This window comes from Malania oleifera, chromosome 3 (assembly GCF_029873635.1).
Source record: "Malania oleifera isolate guangnan ecotype guangnan chromosome 3, ASM2987363v1, whole genome shotgun sequence".
Taxonomy (NCBI): Eukaryota; Viridiplantae; Streptophyta; class Magnoliopsida; order Santalales; family Ximeniaceae; genus Malania; species Malania oleifera.
The window spans coordinates 62479428-62503468 of NC_080419.1; the positions used below are offsets into that span (position 1 = coordinate 62479428).

At 35.6% G+C, this 24041-nt stretch overlaps 1 protein-coding gene across 2 annotated transcripts in view; it reads left to right on the forward strand.

The window, feature by feature from the left end:
• Nucleotides 1–22643, forward strand: part of LOC131151892 (2-isopropylmalate synthase A-like) — an 87502-nt gene extending 64859 nt beyond the window's left edge. For both annotated transcript variants that reach the window (XM_058103358.1, XM_058103359.1), the window contains 4 exons: nucleotides 2267–2350; nucleotides 2534–2668; nucleotides 22074–22219; nucleotides 22311–22643. In XM_058103358.1, the coding sequence (XP_057959341.1) occupies nucleotides 2267–2350; nucleotides 2534–2668; nucleotides 22074–22219; nucleotides 22311–22443 (498 nt within the window). In that variant the 3' untranslated portion in view covers nucleotides 22444–22643. The remainder of the gene's footprint in view (nucleotides 1–2266; nucleotides 2351–2533; nucleotides 2669–22073; nucleotides 22220–22310) is intronic.
• Nucleotides 22644–24041: the final 1398 nt, after the last annotated feature.

The window sequence follows — 24041 nt, forward strand, 5'->3', positions numbered from 1 at the left end:
GCTTGATAAGATGTATTGGGTTGCCTAACTGTTCGCTGCTTGATTATTGTATCTCTCATGTTGCTCATTGCTTTCTGTGTGTTTTGTATTCAATTCTTGTGAACATTTTTGTTTGGTGAGTTTGCAGTTTACTTTCAGTTGACCAATTTAGCTTGTATGATATTATTGGTGTTACATGGCACTTATCATGGTGTGAAGTGTTTGGCCTGTGACACAAGGGGTTGAAATTCTGGTCGTACTTTCATGTCATGATGAATAACTGGTGAAAGTGAGCATTTGATATAGACATGAACATGTGTATAGCACAGTGTTTTAAAAGGCTCAATCATGGCTCGCCTCAAGGTACGACATGCCTAAAATGCTTTGAGGCTCAATTCTAAAATGCCAAATTCCAAAAAGGCTAACGCATTACATGTTGAGGCTTACGCATTTTTACAAAAGGCACGCCTTTTGTGCCTTTTTAGTCGAGGCTTACACATTTTGGGTGTGTGATTCTCAAGTAAGAATTGGTTAAAAAATTCTTACATGTTTGTATAAACGGAATGTCATATTATAAGTTGATTTCTAAAACTCTTGGACCTCAATTTTCCAAATAATCCATAGTTGTATCTTAGATCATGAAAATAGTTTGAATTTTGTAATAATATAGCTATCTCTTGTCATGATTTATGTCATGTATTCAAGTTAGCAATTTTTGAATGACCAACAAGCTGTTTGCAAAGTATATATAATTTTTATTTCTTACATTATATTTTTGATTTTCTTAATTTTTCCTTATTTTTAAAATATGTAAAATTTTCTTAAATATTTTTGATCTTAAAAAAAAAATTCTTAAAAGGCTTATGCTCCAATGCCTTAGGGCTTACACCTCGCCTTTTGAGGATTAAAATGCCTTTGCCTTACGCCTTTGCTTTTTAAAACATTGGTATAGCACTATGGCCTAATTGTTGCAACCTGGGTAATTGGAGGACAATGGTGAGCTTAGGCATTTAAAATAGTAGTATGGTGCAATGTGTGGATATTCATGACAATTCTGTAGCCGTTGCTAGCTTGTGCAGGCACAGCTATACCAGTCTTGTGCTCATTCTCCCCCAATTTGACAGAGACATGGAAAAAATAGTGGGATGATCAATATGTAGGTGGCCCTGGGTTGTTAAACTAGACATATCTAAAATAGGAACTCAGCATTGGGGGATGATGATCCTTAACTAGAAGGTTCTATGATTGGATTTTAAAAAAAATGCAAGGTAAGGCTGCGTACTATAGACCTATCGTGGTCTACCCCTTCCCTGGACCCTGTATACACAGGACCTTTTTGCACTGGGTTCCCCCCCCCCCCCCTTTTTTTTCCCAGGATTTACAGCTTTTGATTTAAGAAAAACAGCATTATATGCTTCCAAAGATGCCACAAAATAATCATGATATAACAGAAAAGATAGAAGATTCATTTGATAGCTGAGTAGGTGGAAACTGGAGCGGTCATGAAGTTACTGTTTGACGTGCAATAAATGTAGTTCAAATCATTAAATAAGAAAAGGCCCTTTACACAATCTCAATAACAAAACCAATGTTTCTAGGGTTTCTTTGTTTTTAAGTCAACCAGGCATAAATTTGTGTTGAGCATGTTAATTGAAATTGGAAACATCACTTTTGAATTATCATTTTTGAGGTTTTATATATATATATATGTGTGTGTGTGTGTGTGTGTATGTATATATGTATGTATATATATATGTATGTATGTATATAAATTTTTTTATAAAGAGGATAGCAGGTCCGATAGTATTTTGTCCTTATGCACGTCTTCTGGTGCTGTCATATTATCATTTTAGTTCCCATTTTGTCTTTTTTTCCCCTTAAACATGTTTGAAATTGAATACTTTGATTTAAACAGCCACTCAAATGATCAGTTTTTGGTATTGAAGTTAATAATCTAAATCCTGTTGCTAGGTGGCATTTGTTACATGTGGATGTTGCAATCCTATTCTGTACAACTTCTCTGAAAGTTGACTGTTTTTTCTTTTATATTCATTTACTAAGATGTTTTTGCATGCCCTCTTGTTTTAATTTTTGATGTAGCAGCATATTAGATTAGTTTTTGGCATTGGACATTGATAATTTAAATCCTGTTGCTAGGTGGCATTTGTTACATATGGATGTACTCTATTCTGTACTATGTCTCTGAACATTTAGCTATGTTTTCTGATCTGTTCATTTACTAAGATGTTCTTTGCTTGCTCTCGCGTTTTAATTTTTGATGTAGCAGCATATTACCGATGTTGATTTAATTGCATTGATATCTGACGAAATATTTCAGCCACAAGTTGTATGGTCACTTGGTGATATCCAGGTAAAACCAGTGTTCCAGTCCCTCTTTTTAAGTCTTTCACTGATCTCTCTCTCTCTCTCTCTCTCGCCATCCCCACATGGTCTCCTCTGCCCCATTGCCCCACCCGGGGGAGGGGGGGTCTCTTCATCCAACTCTGATTGATTATGAGCAATACTTTTGTTAAATGATTTTACTATTGTACAGGTGACTTGTGGAACCCTTGGTCTTTCCACTGCAACCGTTAAACTCATTGACACTAATAAGGAAGAGCATATTGCTTGTTCAGTTGGAACTGGACCTGTTGATTCAGCTTACAAGGCCATTGATCTTATTGTGAAGGTAGGAGAGGATTCATAATTATCTTTTACTCATTATTGTATAAAATGCTTTAATCATATTAACATATAGTTCCTCGTTCTTGTACTTTTATTTTCCTCCAGAACAAGGAAAACATATGAGAAGATGCTAGAGGCATCTTCAAAAGCACGGAAGTATCTCTCTCTCTCTCTCTCACACACACACACACACACACAAAGTTGGGTGCAGAAGCTCTTTTCTCATGTAAAAATGAAAGCCTCCACCTATGAAGTTCAAAACACCTAGAATAAGAAGACCCATTTTCTGATATAGAAACAGTTTAGATCCATCTCTTCTTCAAAGTGTGGAAAGATAATTCTGCACTGTCTAAAGTTTGTTGTTTCCTCTGTCCGTAGAAGCCAAAAAAGCCAAAAGCCAAATGGGGTGAAACTCCGTATCTTTTTCTTTGATTTCCCGCCAAACAAACCCTGTCAACTGAGAAGCTCCTCACTTGCCAACTTATAGCAAATCTAAAAGTATTCCTACTTAGAGTTTCTTCAAGTGACACATGGCTTCTAACTATAGGGCATTGAAGAAGGTTAAACAATATTCCTCTTTTGTCTTGGAAATACAGCAGCAATTCATCATAATGCTTCTCTTTTGAAAGTTTTTGATAGTCAATGTGCATTAGCATGTCTTCCCAAGTGATAGAGGCAGCCTCATGGTAGTTTTAGATATAGCTTTCAAGGAAATGTATCATGATTCATGTTAAAATTTCTTCTAAGGATGCATATTAAGAGGATGTACTTGAGAAGCATCCATTACTAGCCAATTTTCATCTCGTTGTTGCTCTTTGTCCATCCTCAAGCTATTCTATAAAGCTTATAGGAAACGAACTCCATGAATGGAAAAATGCCCTAACCTGGATATGGTGTGATGTAACTATCAATGCATTGCGATGGTCTCTCTCTTAGTATGATGGCACTAGTTCGATTAATTTTGGCGGTTTATGAAGGTGAGAGCTCTTATCAAGTCAATCTTGAATGAAGCAAGAGTTCCAAGTTTAGATTAGAAAAGGTTGGTGAAGGGAGTTCATTCATTTTCTGGAGAAGCCTTGGAATTGGAATCAACGGGTTTGGGTTTTTGTGTCGGCAATGAGATGGATTTGTGATTTCTTGTGATTAATCAAATAAGGAAGTTTTGGTAGAACATATTCTACAAAACAAATAGAATATAGGATCTTGATGTGGGCTTGATTTTAAATGCTACAAGGTATTCTATTTTTCACTCTTGGGGGTATAAATGAGGATAGATGGGAAGGATTTGCAGAAGCTTTGAAAGAAATTATTGGTTTTCTAGAGCTTTGAAATTGTTTAATTTATTCTTGGGTGTGTTAATGGAAGCCCCTTTGAGATAGAGCATGGCACTCGCTGGTTGGAAAGACATTGTGAAAGGGTACTGGGAATGGAAGTGCAGAAATGTAGTTGGCAATCTATCAATTGTTGTTGAGCAGCAGTTTTAGGGGAGAAAATAATGCCACAAGACAGGTGTGCATAGGATTTGCAGGCCTTTGAACGCAGAAGGTTGCCAAATGCATGGGTTTGCAAGCATAGGGGTTGCATTAGCGTATAGCATGTATCTTGACCAACCCCGATGGGGTTTGCAAGCATAGGGGTTGCATTAGTGTATAGCATGTATCTTGCCAAATGCATGGGTTTGCAAGCATAGGATTTGCAGTCCATCATCTAAATAGTTACGATATTTAATTAAGCCCTGGGCATAAGCTCAGGTGGTAAGGAGGTTCACCAGACGGCCTTGGACAAAGGTGAAGTCTGGGGTTCAAACCTTGCCACCTGCAGCGCACATCCGCGATTTACCTCCTACATGTTGGCTAAGGGCACAGTTGGTGTAGGCGTGAGATTAGTTTGGTGCACAAGCCCAGGAAACCCTGCGTATCCAAAAAGAAAATAAAAATTCAACAACAGCATAATCAGTGGGACAGCACTATTGTAATTGTTTAAAAGTGATGGGCTGTTAGATAAGCCTGTGGTAAAATCTTGTGGCCTAGAAACGAGAAAAGTCTACAACTATTAATCAACAGGGTGGTTCAGAAGGGGAAAATCTTTGATTTTTCAGGGGAGGCATCATACTGTAAAGCTGGTGATAATTGGTAGTGCTCCAGACAGACCTCTTGATGATCATCATAACTCTATTTAGGAATGAACATATTCGTGGTAAGTTAGGTGTAGCTCTTATAGAAGATAAGATAAGGGAGGGACGACTCAGATGGTATGGACACTTGCAACGTAGGCCTTATAGTGCACCTGTGAGGAAGAGTGACTTAGTTACTGTGGGGGGGCAGTAGAAGGGGTAGGGGTAGACCTAAAATAACTTGGGAGGAGATAGTGAGTAAGGATTTAATATCCTTGAATTTATCAAAAGAAATGGTCCATGACCGCATAAATTGGCGGAAAAGGATTCATATAGCCGACCCCACTTAGTGGGACTAAGGCTTGGTTTTGTTGTTGTTGTTGAAGATTCAAAACAGTTCTCGGGCGAAGAATGTTGTCTAATGCTTTAATCTCTCAACAATGATCACCCAATCTACTTATTCACAATTGTTTGATGGGGGTTTAAAAGGAAAGGATATCTTATCAAACACATGACTAGAACTCATTTTCATGTGTGAAGGAGTTCAAATAAAGCAGGTTCAGGATTTTATCATTTGAGGGTTTTGAAGTGTGACCTGATGTCATGTTGATTGAAGGTACTTGGGGCTAATTAGGAACATGTAATTTCATGTATTGACATTAATAGGCTAGAGCATGGAATCCATGGTGATGATGACTGGGAAAAGTTTGGGGAGATCATGGAAATGGAAACAAATGTGCTGAGGGTAGAAAATGACGTAATGCGTTTGATGAAAAAGAGAAGTTTGATATTGTTTTTGGGTGTGGTGAGTGATTATGGTTGGATGAATTTCCTGCACATCTGGTCAAAAATGGATTTTGTTATGATGCAGTCTCTTGTTTCTAGCACACTCAATTTGGAAAATATGTGGGATAGGCTAGCACTCTCGTTGAAAAATATTGAGATTATTTATGTAAATAATTGGGAGATCGGTGAGTGGAAGAATATAGGAGATGATTTGTTATCCATTCCTTGTCTGGAAGAAGCCAGTTCATCTTCTCTCATGGGCGGGGATTGGAAAATTGGAGTGAATAAGAGGATAATGAGTGGATCATTAGTTGACATGCAGTGAGGGGTTTGCTGTTGGGAATCTGGTGTCTAAAAACAAATTTTAAAAAAGGGTGGTTGGGGGTGGCGGGCGAATGGATGGGTAGATTTCCTTAAGAACCAGATTTCTTTAGCACAAGGTTATAAAGAGTATGCATGGTTTTCATCACAACGGGTGGGAGCCATGGGATGTTGAAGGATCCTTATGTGAGTCCTTGGAACTTTGTTTATTAAATTTCTGATATGTTCTTTCCTCCCTGATATAAGGTTGGTGATAACAATTTTATTCGTTTCTAGGAAAATCTTTGGGTCGGACATGTTTTTTTGTTTGTTATGTTTCCCTATTTGTATCAACCATCTTACACTCATAATGCTGTGATTGCCTCCTTTTATTATATGGAGGGAGCTTTCCTTTGGATATTTTTGTTGAAATATCAATGAGAGGAAAGTGTATGGCCTTTGTTAGCTTGATGGATGCTCTTAATTCTTTTGCCTCACCCTAAACATGATTTTAGAGCTTGGAAATGGGATAATTATGGCATTTCTTTCTGATTTTTTCTTTCTTGTCGCATTTCGTTGATGTCCCTTCTTTTTCTTTTTATTTTTCTTTGGGAAAAAAAAACAATTTGGATTGCTAAAATTCCTTATAAAATCAAGGTACTCACGTAGACTTTGTTAACAGAATTTATAATAATGGTTTGTTGCAAGTGGTAAAGCTTAGTAAGACAATTACTTAAGATATCTGTATGATGTGTTTGTTTCTATTGGGACAATTGAATGTTTGTTTCTTCATTGTGAGATGGCTGCACAACTTTGATGCAAGCTTGGCAAATGTAATTTTGTCCTTATTTGGGTGATTTTATATGGATGAATATGGGGGCTTTCATATGAGAAAGAAGGGAATGTATTGCGCCATTGTTTCTAGTTTTCTAGTCTTTGGGTTTTGTGGAAAGAGAGGAATTGTAGAATTTTAGAATACAAACCTCCTTTCTTGTTAATGCTCGATATACATTGTTGGCCTCCAACCTAACAACTTAAGTTTTTAGATGAAGTGGTAATTTAAAATTGGTATGACTACCATGGTTGCCAGGAGGTCCTTGTCGCTTGCATTTATTGTTTGTTAAGCATTATCTTATTTCCTGTAATGAGTGTTGTTTATTGTATGTTTCTCTCCACGTGCAAGTGGGCTGCTAGCCTACTATTGTTAAGTCTTGATATACATTGTTGGTCCACAATCTAAATGCTTAAACTTTTAAGTAAAGTGGTAATCTAAATTTTCGTATTGTGGGATATAGTGATTTTTCTCGCTTTTATTTGGGCTACAACTTCAAGGTTAGTTTTGGAGTACACAAAAGGGTTAGATGGAAATTTATTTTTTTCTCTATTATTGGAGGACATCTTGCTTTCTTTCCTATTCGGTACTTATTAATAATTCTCTTCTTTAATCTAAAAAAATTAAGATGGTGGATAGTTGTATTGTGAAGATTGTTTGGATTTGATTTATTGGATAAGATGGGTGTTAAAATTGATTGCTTTCAAAGGACAGGAATTTGAAACTTGTAATCTTGTGAAATTATGCAAAAGAAGTGGCAAAGCAGGTTTGAGCAATTTGAAAAGAGTGTTATTTATTAAAGAGGGGATTTCTTACAAAATAATTTCAATTAATTGTTTTTTTAAAATTATTTTTTCTTTTTGAATTCTAGTTTAAAATTTTCTTTGTTAGAAGACCTCTTGTTCGTCCTATCTGTACCTTCTCTCTCTTAATAAATTTCATTTTCTATCCAAAAAATAAAAAATAAAAAATGCAAACTTCATTTGATCCTACAAGACCAAGAGAATAGAATTCACAATCCCTCTCTCTCAAAAGAGATAGATTCAAAGAGAACTTCACAAGCCTTAGCGATAAACTTCCAAATACTCATTCCATAATTATCTTCACCAAATTGGGAACTCACTTCTAGCTTCTCCATTATTTGCTACTACAACCTCTCAGCAAAGAGCATCATCTCCCCCATGTATTTTGAATGGAAACCCTAAATGGGTTGTCATCCACCCCTCAGGATATTGTTCAACTACTTTACCCCATCCTTTGCAAGATAGCACTTGTAATTATCTCATAGACTCTAAAAAATCTATTTTATATACTTGCCATTTTGAGGGACACCAATTGTAGGATGGAAAAAGGGTCATGAAGTACATGGGAGACTAAAAAGGACGCTTTTTATAAGTTGATCTACTCCCTATAGAAGGTAAGCATCCCATCTGGACAATTTCATACCAGGCTTATTAAAGATGTCATGAGCTATACTCTTTTTTCTATAAGTGTGGCACCTAAGGAGGGCCTAAGAATGTGATTGGAAGTTGCCCCGACTTACACCTAAAATAGGAGAGTGGGCATTTTCACTACTCTCCAAAATTGATACGACTGAATCTCTCATCTTTTAGGTTTCCTAATTGCATTCAAATTAATTTTTTTATATCTACCATTTAATTTATTCTTTAAATGAAAAACCATTTGAAATGATTACCCCATATTATGTTTCACAAAAATTGCTCAATAGCCCTATCACAAAGAGGTTGTATAGATAGACTACACTGAGGCCATGGTTTTAAATAGCAGTAGCAGGTAGCGTAATGTAATGATTATGGTGTTGAAGGAAATGGGAGTAGCGGATGTTGCATAATGGTCGTGATTTTTTTTTTTTTTTTTTCAAGCATAATCTTATAGGGTGGGCATTGGATCAATAGTAAGGTTGCTCCTTTGTGATCAGTTGGTCAAAGGTTCAAGGAAACTACCTCTTTGAATAAAGCAAGAACAAAACTATGAATATTGTGACGACCCTCCACCTACCTTGGCAAAGCAGGGAGCCTTGTCATCCTGGGACACCCTTTTTTGTGTTTTGCACACAATCTTATCTATATTGGTATATTTACATGTTTTAAGCTCTTAGCTCTTAAAAAAAGTTTTTGTGCATTTTTTATCTTGTAGTTCAACTTACTAATATTGTTTAATAAGGGTAGCAAATTTTACATTTGTTTCTAAACTGATTTTAATAGAAAAATAATATATATATATATATATATATTCTTTTTCATTAAACACATGTTTATTAAATTAATTAATAAAAAAAAATTCATTATACAATCCACTAATCTATTAGGCACATAAGACATACAAATAAAACGATAAATTAAACAAGTTTTACTATTTTATATGTTAAAGTAATAAAAATCTAACAGATTTAAACTAACAACTATCATGGAATTAAACTTATGAGTCATACGATGAAACTATGGGAAATAGTAGTTGAACAAAGATTAAGGTTAGAAATGAAGATCTTAGAAAATCAATTTGGTTTTATGCTTGGGAGATCTACCACAGAAGCTATTTATCTTTTAAGAAGATTAATGGAAAAGTTTAGGGAAAAGAAGACTGACTTGCATATGATATTTATTGATCTTGAGAAAACATATGATAGGATACCTAGGGAAGTTCTATGGTGGGTTTTAGAAAAAAAGGGTGTATGTTGTAGGTATACCGATGTCATTAAAGATATGTACGATGAAGTAATGACTAGTGTAAAGACTATAGATGGAAAAACTAGAGAATTTCCAATTACCATAGGTGTACATCAAGGATCTGCTTTGAGTCCTTATCTTTTTGCTTAAGTGATCGACCAATTGACTAAGAGTATTCAAAAGGAGGTTCCATGGTGTATGTTGTTTGCAGATAATATTGTATTAATTGACGAAACTAAGGATGGAGTAGAGGCTGAGTTAGAATTATGGAGAGAAGCTTTGGAATCTAGAGGCTTTAAGATAAGTAGAAATAAAACAGAATATATGAAATGTAATTTTAGTAATGATAGGAGGAATATTGGAGACAAAGTTAAACTTGATGATGAAGAAATAAATAGCACTTGTAGATTTCGATACCTTGGATCTATTATGCAAGCTGCAGGAGAAATTGAAGATGATGTAATGCATAGAGTTAAAGCAGGTTGGGTAAAATGGAGAAGTGCTTCAAGTGTTCTATGTGATCATAGAATACCCTTAAAATTAAAAGGGAAGTTTTATAAGACAGCTATAAGACCAGCTATGCTATATGGATTAGAATGTTGGGCGACGAAGAAACATAATATCCAAAAAGTAAAAGTTGTCGAGATGAGGATGCTTAGATGGATGAGTGGTGTAACATTGAAATATAAATTAAGGAATGAACATATTCGTGGTAAGTTAGGTGTAGCTCCTATAGAAGATAAGATAAGGGAGGGACGACTCAGATGGTATGGACACTTGCAACGTAGGCCTTATAGTGCATCTGTGAGGAAGAGTGACTTAGTTACTGTGGGGGGCAGAAGAAGGGGTAGGGGTAGACTTAAAATAACTTGGGAGGAGATAGTGAGTAAGGATTTAATATCCTTGAATCTATCAAAAGAAATGGTCCATGATCACATAAATTGGCGGAAAAAGATTCATATAGCCGACCCCACTTAGTGGGACTAAGGCTTGGTTTTGTCGTTGTTGTTGTTGTAGATTTAAACTAACAAGTTATATTGTGAAACTATAACCTAAGCTTTGAACCTATAAAATATAATCATAAAATTTATCATTAGATAAATAAAGTACTAACAACTTGAACAGGAAAAAAAATAATAAAAGAAAAAGAAGGTTGAATTTGAAAGATATAAAAAAGAAAAATTAAATAAAGTACATTCTCAAAATAAATATTTTGCAAAATACTGTTTATATCAAATTATTAATTAATGCATCTCTTGTGAATATTAAAAAAAATAGTTTTTGTATCATTATCACCCTCATTATAATCTTCTCCCCTCACATAGCTTATTGAGAATAATTTGTGAAAGTAAAAAATAAAAAAGAAAGAAAAATGTGAGTAAGATATTTAAGAAAAAAAAAACACTTTTTCATAATAGTCCTGTAGTGGTTACGTAATGGTGTAGCCGTTCGTAACGGCTGATATGACTGATTTTTATTCCCAACTATTTAGCAAGGTGTAACGGTATTGGGGATTGAAAAAACCATTACATAATGAGGTAACGTGATGGTCGCGACCTCTATTTAAAACTATGAGTGAGGCTCCTTTCCTCTTACCTTGAGATTGGACAATTAGACATTGGACTATTGGAATGTATATCAAGTATTTCCTGGAATTGAAATTGGTATTTTATTTTGCCGAAGTCATGCGATATTGGATCAAATTAATTAGACTACGTATTAGCCTTAGCTGGACAGGATTTGGATCACCCAATTTTGGTTCAAGTCTGAGCTGTTGACAGGTTTGTGAAGGGAGAGACAAAGTTGACACCAGAATCACAAGGTCATCTGTGATATTGTTACCAGGAGGAGGTTTGCCTACAAAATAGGAACATGGACAGTTTATAAAGGCAAGGCAGGAGACGTTCTTGAAATAGCTTGATGAGTTTAGCTTTGTTTTGCTTTTAATACCGAGTTAGGAATGAATGCATACTTACTAATTGTTCTAAAAATCTGCCCTGGAGGGGAATCTAGAAAATGCATTAAATGCAGAGGTGACAAAACCAGGTTAAGTGTAGAGAGAGAGAACTGCTCCTAAGTAAGATGTGTTGCATGCGTCATTTGACCATTAAAATTTGTCCAATATACAAGGATGCTGTGTATGGAAGGGTGTCTGGTTTCCAATTCCTGATAATGGGCTATGATGTTATTATTCTTATTTGTGATTCTATTCCTGGCATTGCTTCCAACAATTTATGTAATGCGTACAAATGATTTTTATGCAGTGCCATAGGTGTGTTTGGGGTCTTTGTCTAGAAGCGAGGCAGAAGATTGAAAATAGGGTTGCTGCTAGAGGTGAAAGTAGCTGGTCTGTGGAGGTAGTTGGTGACCGAAAGATTAGTAAATGGAAGAGGTGGTATTAGGTTTAGTGGAGGTTGCAATTCAAGTGATGAGGTCATTGAAGTGATAACACTGGAATTTATATCGTCATCCCGATCCAAGTGGGGACTATGAAGCCTGAACATCCATGAAATTTCCTATGCAGCGGTAAACAAAAGGCATACATCCACATTTACAATACCAGAGTTTCAATATTCCCAAAATATACATACAACATAAACATTCCTAAAAATCTTCCATCTGATCTCCTAGGGACCATTCAAAAATGCATCTTTTCCAAAAATACTCATCCTATAGACAGAACAGTATTGTAGTCCCCCTACCTCCGAGCCTGATCTGCTCGTTTATCTTGTTCACCTGAAAAGTGATAAATTACTGGGATGAGACAACTCTCAGAAAGACGAAATATGCTATTACCAGTGTGTGGCAGATGAGTTTGCATAACTGTAATATTTTTGATTTAAAAGTATTGTATGTTGTAAATATTGAGTCTGAGAAAACATATATAAATAAAACAAAGTATAACTCACACCTATGTTGCTTAACATAGACTGTTTTCCTGAATATTCTATTCAAAGTACTTTTAATATCTATAGGTATGACTGTTGTTTCTGTAAATCTAGATATATGATAATATTTGAGAAAACTTCCCTGGATGGATAACTGAAAGTCATGAGTTAATCCCTCATGACAGGGTTGTGCGGCCCGTAGGAAGGACTTAACATTGGTTGGCCGACCGGGATAAGTCAACTAAACTCCGATAGTTAGATCGGTCATCTCAACCCCAACTGATGGAGAGCCTGTCCACAACAAAGGCATGATCGACTGTTGAAAATCCACATACTATCTGAGATATGTGGTTGCACTCTGAACTGAAATAGCAACGGTGCCGTGCTCTAAAAACTGATCTGGTCCAGCAGGGGCTGATACTATATATATATATATATGACTGATATATCTCTATTACTGATTAACCATGATTCTGTTTAACTGAAATAACCATTACATTGTAGTAAACTGATCTGAATAAACTGATATATCTGAATGTTATGGTTCTGTAATTTAAATATCATGGTTTACTGAAACTGAATTTCATATTTCTATATAAGCTGTAAAAATCATAATCTGTATAAATCATAATTCTTGCTAATACTGCATATCGTACTTTCTGTATAAACTGTATAATCATAGTACTGAGAAAACTGAATATTTTAACTATGTATAATTACTTAAATTCTGATAACATGAAAGCTGTATAAATTTTGTACTGTACTGATAAATTTCTCATGCCACATAATTAATTAAACAAAATACATATACTGAAATCTATATAACTGTATAATTTTCTTACTGTGAAAACACCCATAATCATATATTATATCTTAACTAGTAAGTATTTCTAAATCAACTGACCTAGCATATTTCCCTTACCTATATGACTGGGAGGCTTTCCTCCAATTCAACCCTCACGCCCTTGGCATACCAACCTCAAAATCCTGCAATTACATATATACAAATTCCTAGTAAAACACTGAATTTCCCAGAAAATCCTCATACTCATATTTCTTGTTATTCCAAAAAAAAATTGGCCCCCGACCACAAAATACAACTCGGCGTATAGCTGTCAATTAAAACGCGGCCTTCGTCCGTCAAATAATAATCCTGGCCCTTGGCCAATCAAACAATACCCGGCTACTGGCCGTTATTTCAAACTCCTGCATTTCATAAATAGTTCTAGTATTTTTGCTAGCATTTCCAGTATTTCTCAAACAATTCAGCATTTTATAATTTCCAACCCATTCAGATCATCTGTCACACAATTTCACATTTAAACGCACTCATATATATATATATATATATATATATATATATATTCAATTGTCCACAGTTCAATTTATAAAAAATTACATATCATATATCCAAATTTAATCAAAATCAACCCTAAATAAAATATTATTTTAACATTTCCTCCACTCATAAATTCCAAATAAATAATTAAACTCCTAAAATAACCAAATTTTTTGTTTCCCTAAATCACACTCAAGCTTTGTAGTGGTGCCTAAGACCCCCGAATTGAAAATTTGCTCTAGCCAAAATGACGATGATCTAGACTATAGGATCCTGTGGTGGTGTTTGATCGTCGATTTAGCTGAAGATTTAAGGAAAAATTTTGAAAAGAGAGGGAGTATACCTTTCCCCAGGAGTGGTGCCTACGCCGCTCCTACGACAAATCTGCTCCGGTAGAAATGTCGGTAGCGGAGAATAGAGTCCAGCGGTATTTTTCAAATTTCAATCGGGCCAAATATTCGTCGAGAAAATGAGGAGAGAGGGAGAGAGAACGAGGAGTGAGAGAGACAAGATTCAAGGGGGGCTCTGTTCGCAGAATGAGATTTTAATTGAAATCTCAGGAAGCTTCAAAGCTTCCTAATACCTTTTTGTTATATATATATAACTTATTACTTATTTTTTGTGTATATATATTTCTCTATTCCAATTATTTTTAGTTTTTTTTTTTCATTTGAATACTATTCATTTTATTTGTTTAATTAATTCAATATAACATTAAATAATTTTAATTTTAATATTTTTTCTTTTTTGAAATCCTTGCATCCTCCTATAATAATTATTTTTGGGGCGTTACGTTCCCCCCAAATAAAAATTTCTTCCTCGAAATTTGTTGAGTACAATTCCAAGTAAAATCCATCATTAACCCAATAAGTTTTAAGTTAATCTTTTAAACAAGTCCATTAGAACTGATAACTAACATAGATTGATGGATTATACATCCTGTTCTAATGCACCTTACTTCAGTATTAACACTCTACAACTTTAATTTTCTTCTCCAGTCTTCCAAAGATTTAACACTAACATAACTTCAGAATAATCAATGGATAACTATCCTTTGATTATGACTTAACCCAAAAATTTCATATTAGTTGTTCAGAACCCACATTTCCTATTTAGCATGTTATTGATGTACTCATAATGTTTGAAAAATTAATCACAAATGTTGTTCATGCTCTTCTTGAGTCTTTGAATACCCCAAAAATCATCCATAAAGTTATAATGAATTGATCCAAGTATGGTTGAATTACTTGATTCATCATATCCATGAAAATGGGAGGTGCATTGATAACCCCAATTGGTAACACCAGAAACTTACGGCCATCCTACTGTGTACTTAATTTTATCTTTGGGATATGTAATTCCCAAATCTTAATTAGTGATAATTTAATTGCAAATCAATCGTCAAAAATTTTGGGATTTACCAATTAATCTAATAATCCACCAATCCCTGGAAGTCAATACCAATTCCTACTGTAATGTGATTTAACTTCCAATGATTACTGCATAACCTCAAGACCCCATTATGTCTTTTAGTGAATAACACAGGTGCAACCTATAATGATATACTAGGTCGAACAGATTCCTTGTCAAGGAAATCTTCTAATTGCACCCTAGGTTGCCTTAGTTCAATTAGTGTCATTCTATATGAAGCAGTTGACATAGACTCTTTTTCTAACACCAAATCAATATTAAATTCAATCTCCTCTTGGAGATAGCCCTGATAAATCATCTGGGAAGAATATCTAAAAATTCATCACCTATGGGTAAAGAAGTTTGGAGTTTGTTAACTCGTATATTTCTTTCATTGCTACTACAAACCTCAGACATGCGCCCAAATTCTATCTTTTCACAAGCACTCAAGATGTCAAATATGAGAGCTTGTTAGTTGGAAAGAAAACCCTCACTCCATTTGGATCTTTGAGTACTATTTTCTTTTAAAAACAAACAGTTAGGTGAATGATCAATAGATGACCTCCAATGGTTAGCCTCATCTTTAAACAGAGAACTTGCAATAGTGACTCATACTCATCAAGAACCATACTTGCTGGGACATCTCAGACCAGGATGTGTAATCATTTACCCGTTAGATTAATTGTATAAAAGACACTTCAAAACTCTCTCCACAACTTTGTAATTCTTTTGAGTTAAAATTATATGAACTCCCAAACATTCCTTGGAATTATAATCACCCAATTTCTTTTCAATGCCAAACTAATGCACAAGCTTACACTTTTAAATCAAGGTATGGTATCATTTTTCTACCAAATTTGGTTCCTAGATTTTTTTTTTTTCTTGTTTTAAACAGTGATTTTTTTTTTTTTTGTAAGACTCAACTTCTAACCTATGGTGGCACACGTTGAATATCAAAACATAGTCGGAAAATATCCTCAATGAAAAACATGGACTGCAATTATGGCAAGTCTAAGTCCTGCTATATTGACTCAAGCCAACCCTGATCTTGATCCAGTAGCTAGACAAATATGCAATACACGTGTCTTGGTTTTTGGTACATAATACAATACTAATGAAGTTGTTCAGTCTGTTATGATCAGTGATCGAACATTGTTTGGCAGCATAAATCTTGTGTGAAATGGACCAGGAAGGAAAGGGTGACACTTATTTGTACTAGAGAGTTGTTAATGGTAGAAGGATTAGATTCTGAAGATGACTTCAAAATCCATAATCAACTGCAAATAACCACAGAAGATTTCACATGAAGCTATTTACAAGTTAAATCCCAACCGAGCCGATGCCTAAGCGGTTAAATTGGTGTCCCATTGCCAAGTGGGATTCGCACGGATAGAGCGAAAAAATAAAACTCCAGGTCCTAGCATACATGGTTTTCCTTCTGGATAGCAGATTGTTAAAGATTCGAGTATCATTATGATTTTTCTTCTAGGTAAGTTGATAAAGATGATTCTGTTAGGTGTTATTTGATTCACAGGATCCTTTAGAAGACTTGACAACGTGATGCCCATGACATCTTGTTCCCATGGTTGGTTTTAGGTTATGGTGTTGACCTCACTTCTCAAGCAATAAAGAATTTCCACAAAACATAGGAGTCCAATTGTTGCCCACTTAGTATCTTACATTCTTATGGGCATATTAGTTTTAGGATTACACTATCCCCACTATTTTGGCAAACTTATGGAAATATGAAAATATGTGGCCGATGCACACTCTCATCGACCCATCTTTCTTTCTCCAAACAATACCAGCGCTTCCGAGGGTAATACGCTGGCCGAATAAACTCCTTATCCAACAATTCCTGCAACTGTTCCTTCAATTATTTTAATTCTGCCGATGCTATTCTATATGGTGCTTTAGAGATTGGCGCCATCTCTGGAACCAAATCAATAATAAACTCTACCTCACGATCAGGAGGTAGTCCCGACAAACCCTCAGGGAATATATCAGGAAAACCCCTCACTACCGGAATGTCCTCAATTTCCCCTTTTGATACTTCCTTCATACAAGTCAAATATCCATGACAACCCTCTAACAACAATCTCTTCGCTTGAATGGCGGATAACCATCGTGGTGGGGTGCGCACTCATGACCTCACAAATCTATACCCCTGTCCTCTTGGAGGTCTGAACATTACCTCTTTCTGATAACAGTTTATATTGACATAGTTAGCTGTCAGTCAGTCCGTACCCAATATTATATCGAATCCTTGCATGTCTAATACTACAAGATCAGTTGGTAATATTCTTTCCTGAATGCCCTTTGGATAGTTTTTAAGTATCCTTCCACATCTCACTACTGATTTAGTTAGCGTGACTACTAATAAATTAGTATCTAGTAACTGTGTCTCAACTTTAGTCGTCTTGACATATTCCAATGACATGAACAAATGGGTGACACCTAAGTTGAATAAAACAACAACTTTATATGTTAAAGCAATAATCATCCCTGTCATGACGTCACATGCAGCCTCAGCATCTTTCGGCATCAACGCATAGACTCTCGCCAGAGCTGTGTTCTTCTATTGGCCACCACCCCTGGGTGCCTAGATATTCCCTCCAAAGGGCCTGGAAGCAGTAGCAGTACTATATTGCATATGACAGTCCCCGTGCTACATGACCCGGTCCACCACATCGGTTGCAATCATTCCTCTCTGCTCAACATTCTCCCTGGTGTCTCTTTCCACATGTAAGACAAACTGGAAATGCCTGCTCACCCCGAATCTCCTGTCTCCTAGTCTCCTGCCTCTGGGCTCTGCCATATCTGTCTCCCCTCCAAGGGCCTCGGCCGGACCCTGCCTGGAATCTTGGAGGCGTGGACCTCTTCCTCTAACTCAGCGTCGCCACATCTCTCTAACTGTTCTCCTCTGCCACTGTTGCCCTATCCACTTATTCGGAGAAATCCTGCACCTTTAAGACTGCTACATGTCTATGGATGTCATATCTCAAACCCCTCTTAAACATCCTTGCCTTCTTAACCTCATCTGGAACGATATAGGGAGCAAAGAGTGACAACTCGATAAACGTTGCTGCATATTGCTGCACTATCAGTTGCCTCTATCTTAGATTCAGAAACTTTGCTATCTTAGCTTCTCTAACAGTGGGAGGAAAATAACGATCAAAGAACATCTCCTTGAATCGGTTCCATGACATGACCACTGGTACGGATCTCTGTTCCTCTAAACTCCTAACCATTTCTGCCATCACCTTTTGGGTCGCACTACGTAATATTACTAGTACACTTAACACACTAGGATCCAAAAATAATCTTCTATGACCGTTCATTTTATCATCCTCAATTCCAATTTATAATTCAGTCCTACCACTCAGAAACAAGACCCAACGATAGTATCCATGATTTTTCCTGAAATCGTCACCCAGAAAAAACACAAAAACAATCGTGGTACTCTTGTCTTTAGGCCGTAAGATAGAATCCTAAATTCTCATCTCATCTTTTAACAATATCTGACTCGTTTTTCAATCTACCTATCTCCTATTTCCTCAAAATTCATTCCTATACTCTGGTATTGTTTTTGCTGCACACTAAAGTCTACAGAACCTAGCAACCTAGACTCTTATATAAAATTGTAACAACCTGATTTTTCATGAAAATTTTTTTAATATATATATATATATATCATAAAATTTTACTACTCTGATACCCTGAATAAAATCTATATTGTCATCCCGATCCAAATGGGGACTGGGAAGTCTGAACATCCATGAAATTTCCTATGCAGCAGTAAACAAAAGGCATACATCTACATTTACAATACCAGAGTTTCAGTATTCCCATAATATACATACAACATGAACATTCCCAAAAATCTTCTTTCTGATGTCCTAGGGACCATTCAAAAATGTATCTTTCCAAAAAATACTCACTTTACAGACATGACAGAATTGTATTCCCCTACCTCTGAGTCTGATCTGCTCATCTATCTGGTTCACCTAAAAAGTGATAAATTACTGAGATGAGACAACTCTCAATAAGACGAAATATGCTATTATCAATGTATGGCAGATGAGTTTGCATAACTGTAATATCTTATTTAAAAGTACTGTATGCTGTAAACAACTGAGTCCGAGAAAACACATGTAAATAAAATAGAGTATAACTCACAGCTATGTTGCTTAACATAAACTATTTTTCTGAATATTCTATTAAAAGTAGTTTTAATATCTATAGGTATAGACTGTGGTTTCTGTAAATCTAGATATTTTAATAATATCTGAGAAAACTTCCCTGGATGGATAACTGAAAGTCATGAATTAATCCCTCATGAAAGGGTTGTGCGGCCCGTAGGCGGGTCTTAACACTGGTTGGCCGATTAGAATAAGTCAACTGAACTCCGATAGTCAGATCGGCCATCTCAACCCTAACTGATGGAGAGCCTGCCCACAACAAAGGCACGATCAACTGCTGAAAATTTACATACTACCTGAGATATGTGGTTGCACTCTGAACTGAAATAGCAACGGTATTGTGCTCTGAAAACTAATCAGTTATATATATATAACTGATATATCTATATTATTGATTAACCATGATTCTGTTTAACTGAAATAACCATAACGTTGTAGTAAACTGATATGAATAAACTGATATATCTGAATGTTATGGTTCTGAAATCTGAATATCATTGTTTACTAAAACTGAATTTCATATTTCTGTATAAGTTGTAAAAATCATAATCTGTATATATCATAATTCTAGCTAATACTGTATATCGTGCTTTCTATATAAACTATATAATCATAGTACTGAGAAAACTGAATATTTTAATTATGTGTAATTACATAAATTTTGATAACATGAAAGCTGTATAAATTCTGTACTATACTGATAAATTTCTCATGCCACACAATTAATTAAACAAAATACGTATACTGTAATTTGTATAACTATATAATTTTCTTACTCTGAAAACACCCATAATCATATATCATATCTTTACTGGTAAGTATTTTTAAATCAGTTGACATAACATATTTCCCTTACCTATATGACTGGGATGCTTGCCTCCTATTCAACCCTCACGTCCTCGGCGTACCAACTTCAAAATCCTGCAATTACATATATACAAATTCCTAGTAAAATACTGAATTTCCCATAAAGTCATCACACTCATATTTCCTATTATTCCAAAAAAAAAACCTGGCACCGAGCCACAAAATACAACCTGGCGTATAGTTGTCAGTTAAAATTCGGCTCTCCGCCGTCAAATAATAATCTTGACCCTTGGTCAATCAAACAATACCCGGCTACTAGCCGTTATTTCAAACTTCTGCATTTCATAAATAGTTCCAGTATTTTCGCAAGCATTTCCAGTATTTCTCAAACAATTCAGTATTTTATAATTTCCAACCCATTCAGATCATCAGCCACACAATTTCACATTTAAACGCACTCATATATATATATTCAACTGTCCACCATTCAATTTATACAAAATTACATATCATATATCCTAATTTAATCAAATCAACCCTAAATAAGATATTATTTTAACATTTCCTTCGCCCATAAATTCCAAATAAATAATTAAACTCCCAAAATAACCAATTTTTTTATTTCCCTAAATCCCACTCTCGCTTTGGTTTGGTGCCTAAGACCCCCAAATTGAAAATTTGGTCAGGCCAAAATGACGACGATCGAGACTAGGATCCCGTGGTGGTGTCCGATCGTCGATTTAGTTGAAGATTTAAAGAGAAATTGAGAAAAGAGAGAGAGTATATCTTTTCCTAGGAGTGGTGCCTACGCCGCTCCTACGACAAATCTGCTACGGTAGAAATGTCGGTGGCGGAGAATGGAACCTAGCGATATTTTTTAATTTTCGATCGGCCGAATATTCATCGAGAAAATGAGGAGAGAGAACGAGGAGTGAGAGAGACGAGATTCAGGGGGGGCTCTGTTAGCAGAATGAGATTTCAATTGAAAGGCTTCTAAGCTTCTTAATACCTTTTTGTTATATATATATATAAATATTTCTTTATTCCAATTAGTTTTAGTTTTTTTTTTTCATTTGAATACTATTCATTTTATTTGTTTAATTAATTTAATATAACATTAATTAATTTTAATTTTAATTTTTTTTTTTTTTTTTTTTTGAAATCCCTACATCCTCCTACAATGGACTCCATCTTGTAATTTTATTTGATATATACTTGATTTTTTTTTAAATAAAAATTTTAGGGCTTGTGGAAACAAAAATTCCACCTTGGAGGTAAAATTGAGATGCCTTTTTTTCCCTAATTTTTTAGTTTGCAGGTATAGATTTTGGATGCTCATTGCTAAGTTGCTAACCATTAATGTACGCCTAAATTGCAAATCAGGCTGTGTTGGAAGCCTGTGCCTTCTTTCCCTAATGGGGCCATAGTGTGTTAAAAAAAAAAAAAATGATGACGCAACAATATATTCTATTGGCTGTGCAGAATGACGCCCTCCAGATTGCAGCCATTATGATCACCAATAAAAGAATGCCTTTTTTTTTTCTACCTTTGACATTTAGCAACAATAATTACCATGAAGTAAAAGTTGCCTTCTGCTATGGCAGTTCTTGCTTTCTTCCTGTTCTACATGGCAGTTTGGCATATACTAGAGGAAAACAGTAGATCCTTTCGAAAAATCTCAATGTAGCCTTGCTCTTTTTGTTGGATTTGGATGACTAAGGGACAAAGTTATTGTCTTACCACTGATACTATGCACAGTTTGGCATATACTTGAGCAAAACAATGGATTCCAAAAATCTCAATCTGACCTTGCTCTTTTTGCTGGATTTGGATGAAAGGGACAAAGTCATTGCCCTACTACTAATACTAGGCATTCAATGATTCTACTTTATGGTATTTGTGTGGTGGTTAATTTGGACATTCACAAATCCAATCATCCCTAATGGTGCTACCAGTGGATATTTTCAAGGGACTTTGGTTTTCTTGTTTGATGTACTTATCCATGACATTAGGCATTATTTGGCTCTTCTGCTTCCCTTATGCAGGTGCCAGTGACCCTTCTTGAGTACTCCATGAATGCAGTCACACAAGGCATAGATGCAATAGCTACAACCCGAGTTCTAATTCGTGGGGAGGAAAGTCACACAGAAACCCATGCTTTGACTGGAGAAACCATTCATCGTACATTTAGGTATGCCTTACTTTTATATTGAGTTGCATAATTTGCATGTTTCTCTATGTTTCTATTATAGCTGTTGTACTTATTCATCTTTTTGTCCCAGTGGAACTGGAGCCGGAATGGATGTTGTTGTTTCCAGTGTTCGAGCCTATATTAGCGCATTAAACAAATTATTAGGCTTTAAAATGCCCTCTGGATCAAAGAGTCATGCAGAGGAGTCTCAAGTATCCGTTTGAGGAAGGTATTCATCATTTCTTTAATGGTGCTTGCACAAGCAAGATACTTGGAGTTGTGACTCCATGTACTTCACTTGATTGTTCTGGCTCGTGTTTTTATTTTGTACAATTTTTTCTCTTTAGGGAGACAATTGTTTGCCGAGTGCCTTTCTGAAACATATTTGTATGATATGTCAATAACCTTTTTTTCCCCCCTCTAACTTGGCTTAAATAAGGTGAGAGAGCTTACAAAGGTAAGGCCTATTTTGTTTACTATATTTAAAGGCTAGGAAAGTGAAATAGAGACAAACGCCCTAAGACTGAAGAGGGAGGAGAGTGAGAGAAGAGGATGTCTCCAAAATGGCTGAGAGATCAATCCTTGAAGTGTTCAAGTTGTATTTATAAGAAAAAGAAATGAAATAAGAAATATGTGGTCAACACAGTGGAGGTACGTAAAGGATTGGACCAGTCACTAGGCTGGCAAGGAGGTGGCACTGTAGGCCATGGGTAGCTGGAGTAGTAGAGATGATGGGGCTAGGGTTTTAGATTTTGCACTGGAATAGGAGTTTGGGGAAGGTCAAAGGGGAACAAAATGAGATAAAGCTCAAGGGGGAAAGGTGGCAAGTTTATTAGAAGGGCGTTGAGGACAAATCATTGGGAAAATAGTAGATTTTTCATCAATAGAGGTGACTGGTGTGGGGGAGAAGAGGGGGTAAAATGACGGTTATATATATTTTTTGATTTTAAAATCTTAACAGAAAGGTATCATTTTGAACAAGCAGGGACGTGCATGCACGTGCTTGTATGTAGGGGCCACAATGCATTTCTTTTTATTTTGAAATCCAGGCCTCCAAAATGATGTCTTTTCCCTCACCCCTGCACATGCCCACATGCATGTGGGCATGGGCTTCCACGCACTAATGTCTAATTATTTATTTTATCAATCCATTTATTTTATTATTTTTGAAAATAGTTTTAATTTACCAAAATAATAGAAATCACAAATGGGGGCCCATAGAAAATACCACAAATTAAAAAAAAAAAAATCCTATAAGATAGGTTTTCTCGATTTTCATGCAGAAGCCCAAAAGACCATTCCTAACCATTTCAATTTACTTAGAATGGTAAAACATGGTTAGAGAAGATAAAAAATGCATTGGCGAAAATGCATGGAGAGGGTGGGAATTAGGATTCATGTTCCAGTTTTGGTGCAGTGTTTAGATTAGCCCAATCAAAATTTAGTGCTAACAATAAGGACAATTAATTCAATTGGTGATCATGCATGGTTGTTTTCCCAAATCTCTATTATCCTCAGTTAAACTGTCAAGCTGTCAACATGTGCATACCAAGGATCCAATCCCTTGACAGGAATGATGAGACAATATATGTGCAAAAATAGGGGCCCCATCCTTTTAAATTTAACAATATCACCACTAAATTTTTGTCACCATATGTGGTTAGGTACCATTGATTGATAACCTAGGGCCTAACAAATGATAGTGCTCTATTAGAGTCAGGTTTAGAAGTACACATGTTCCACAAATGATACCTACTTAACCATGTATTTCCACCAAAGAAAATTAATTTTTCTTTTGTTAGAATTTATTACCCTTGCAGTA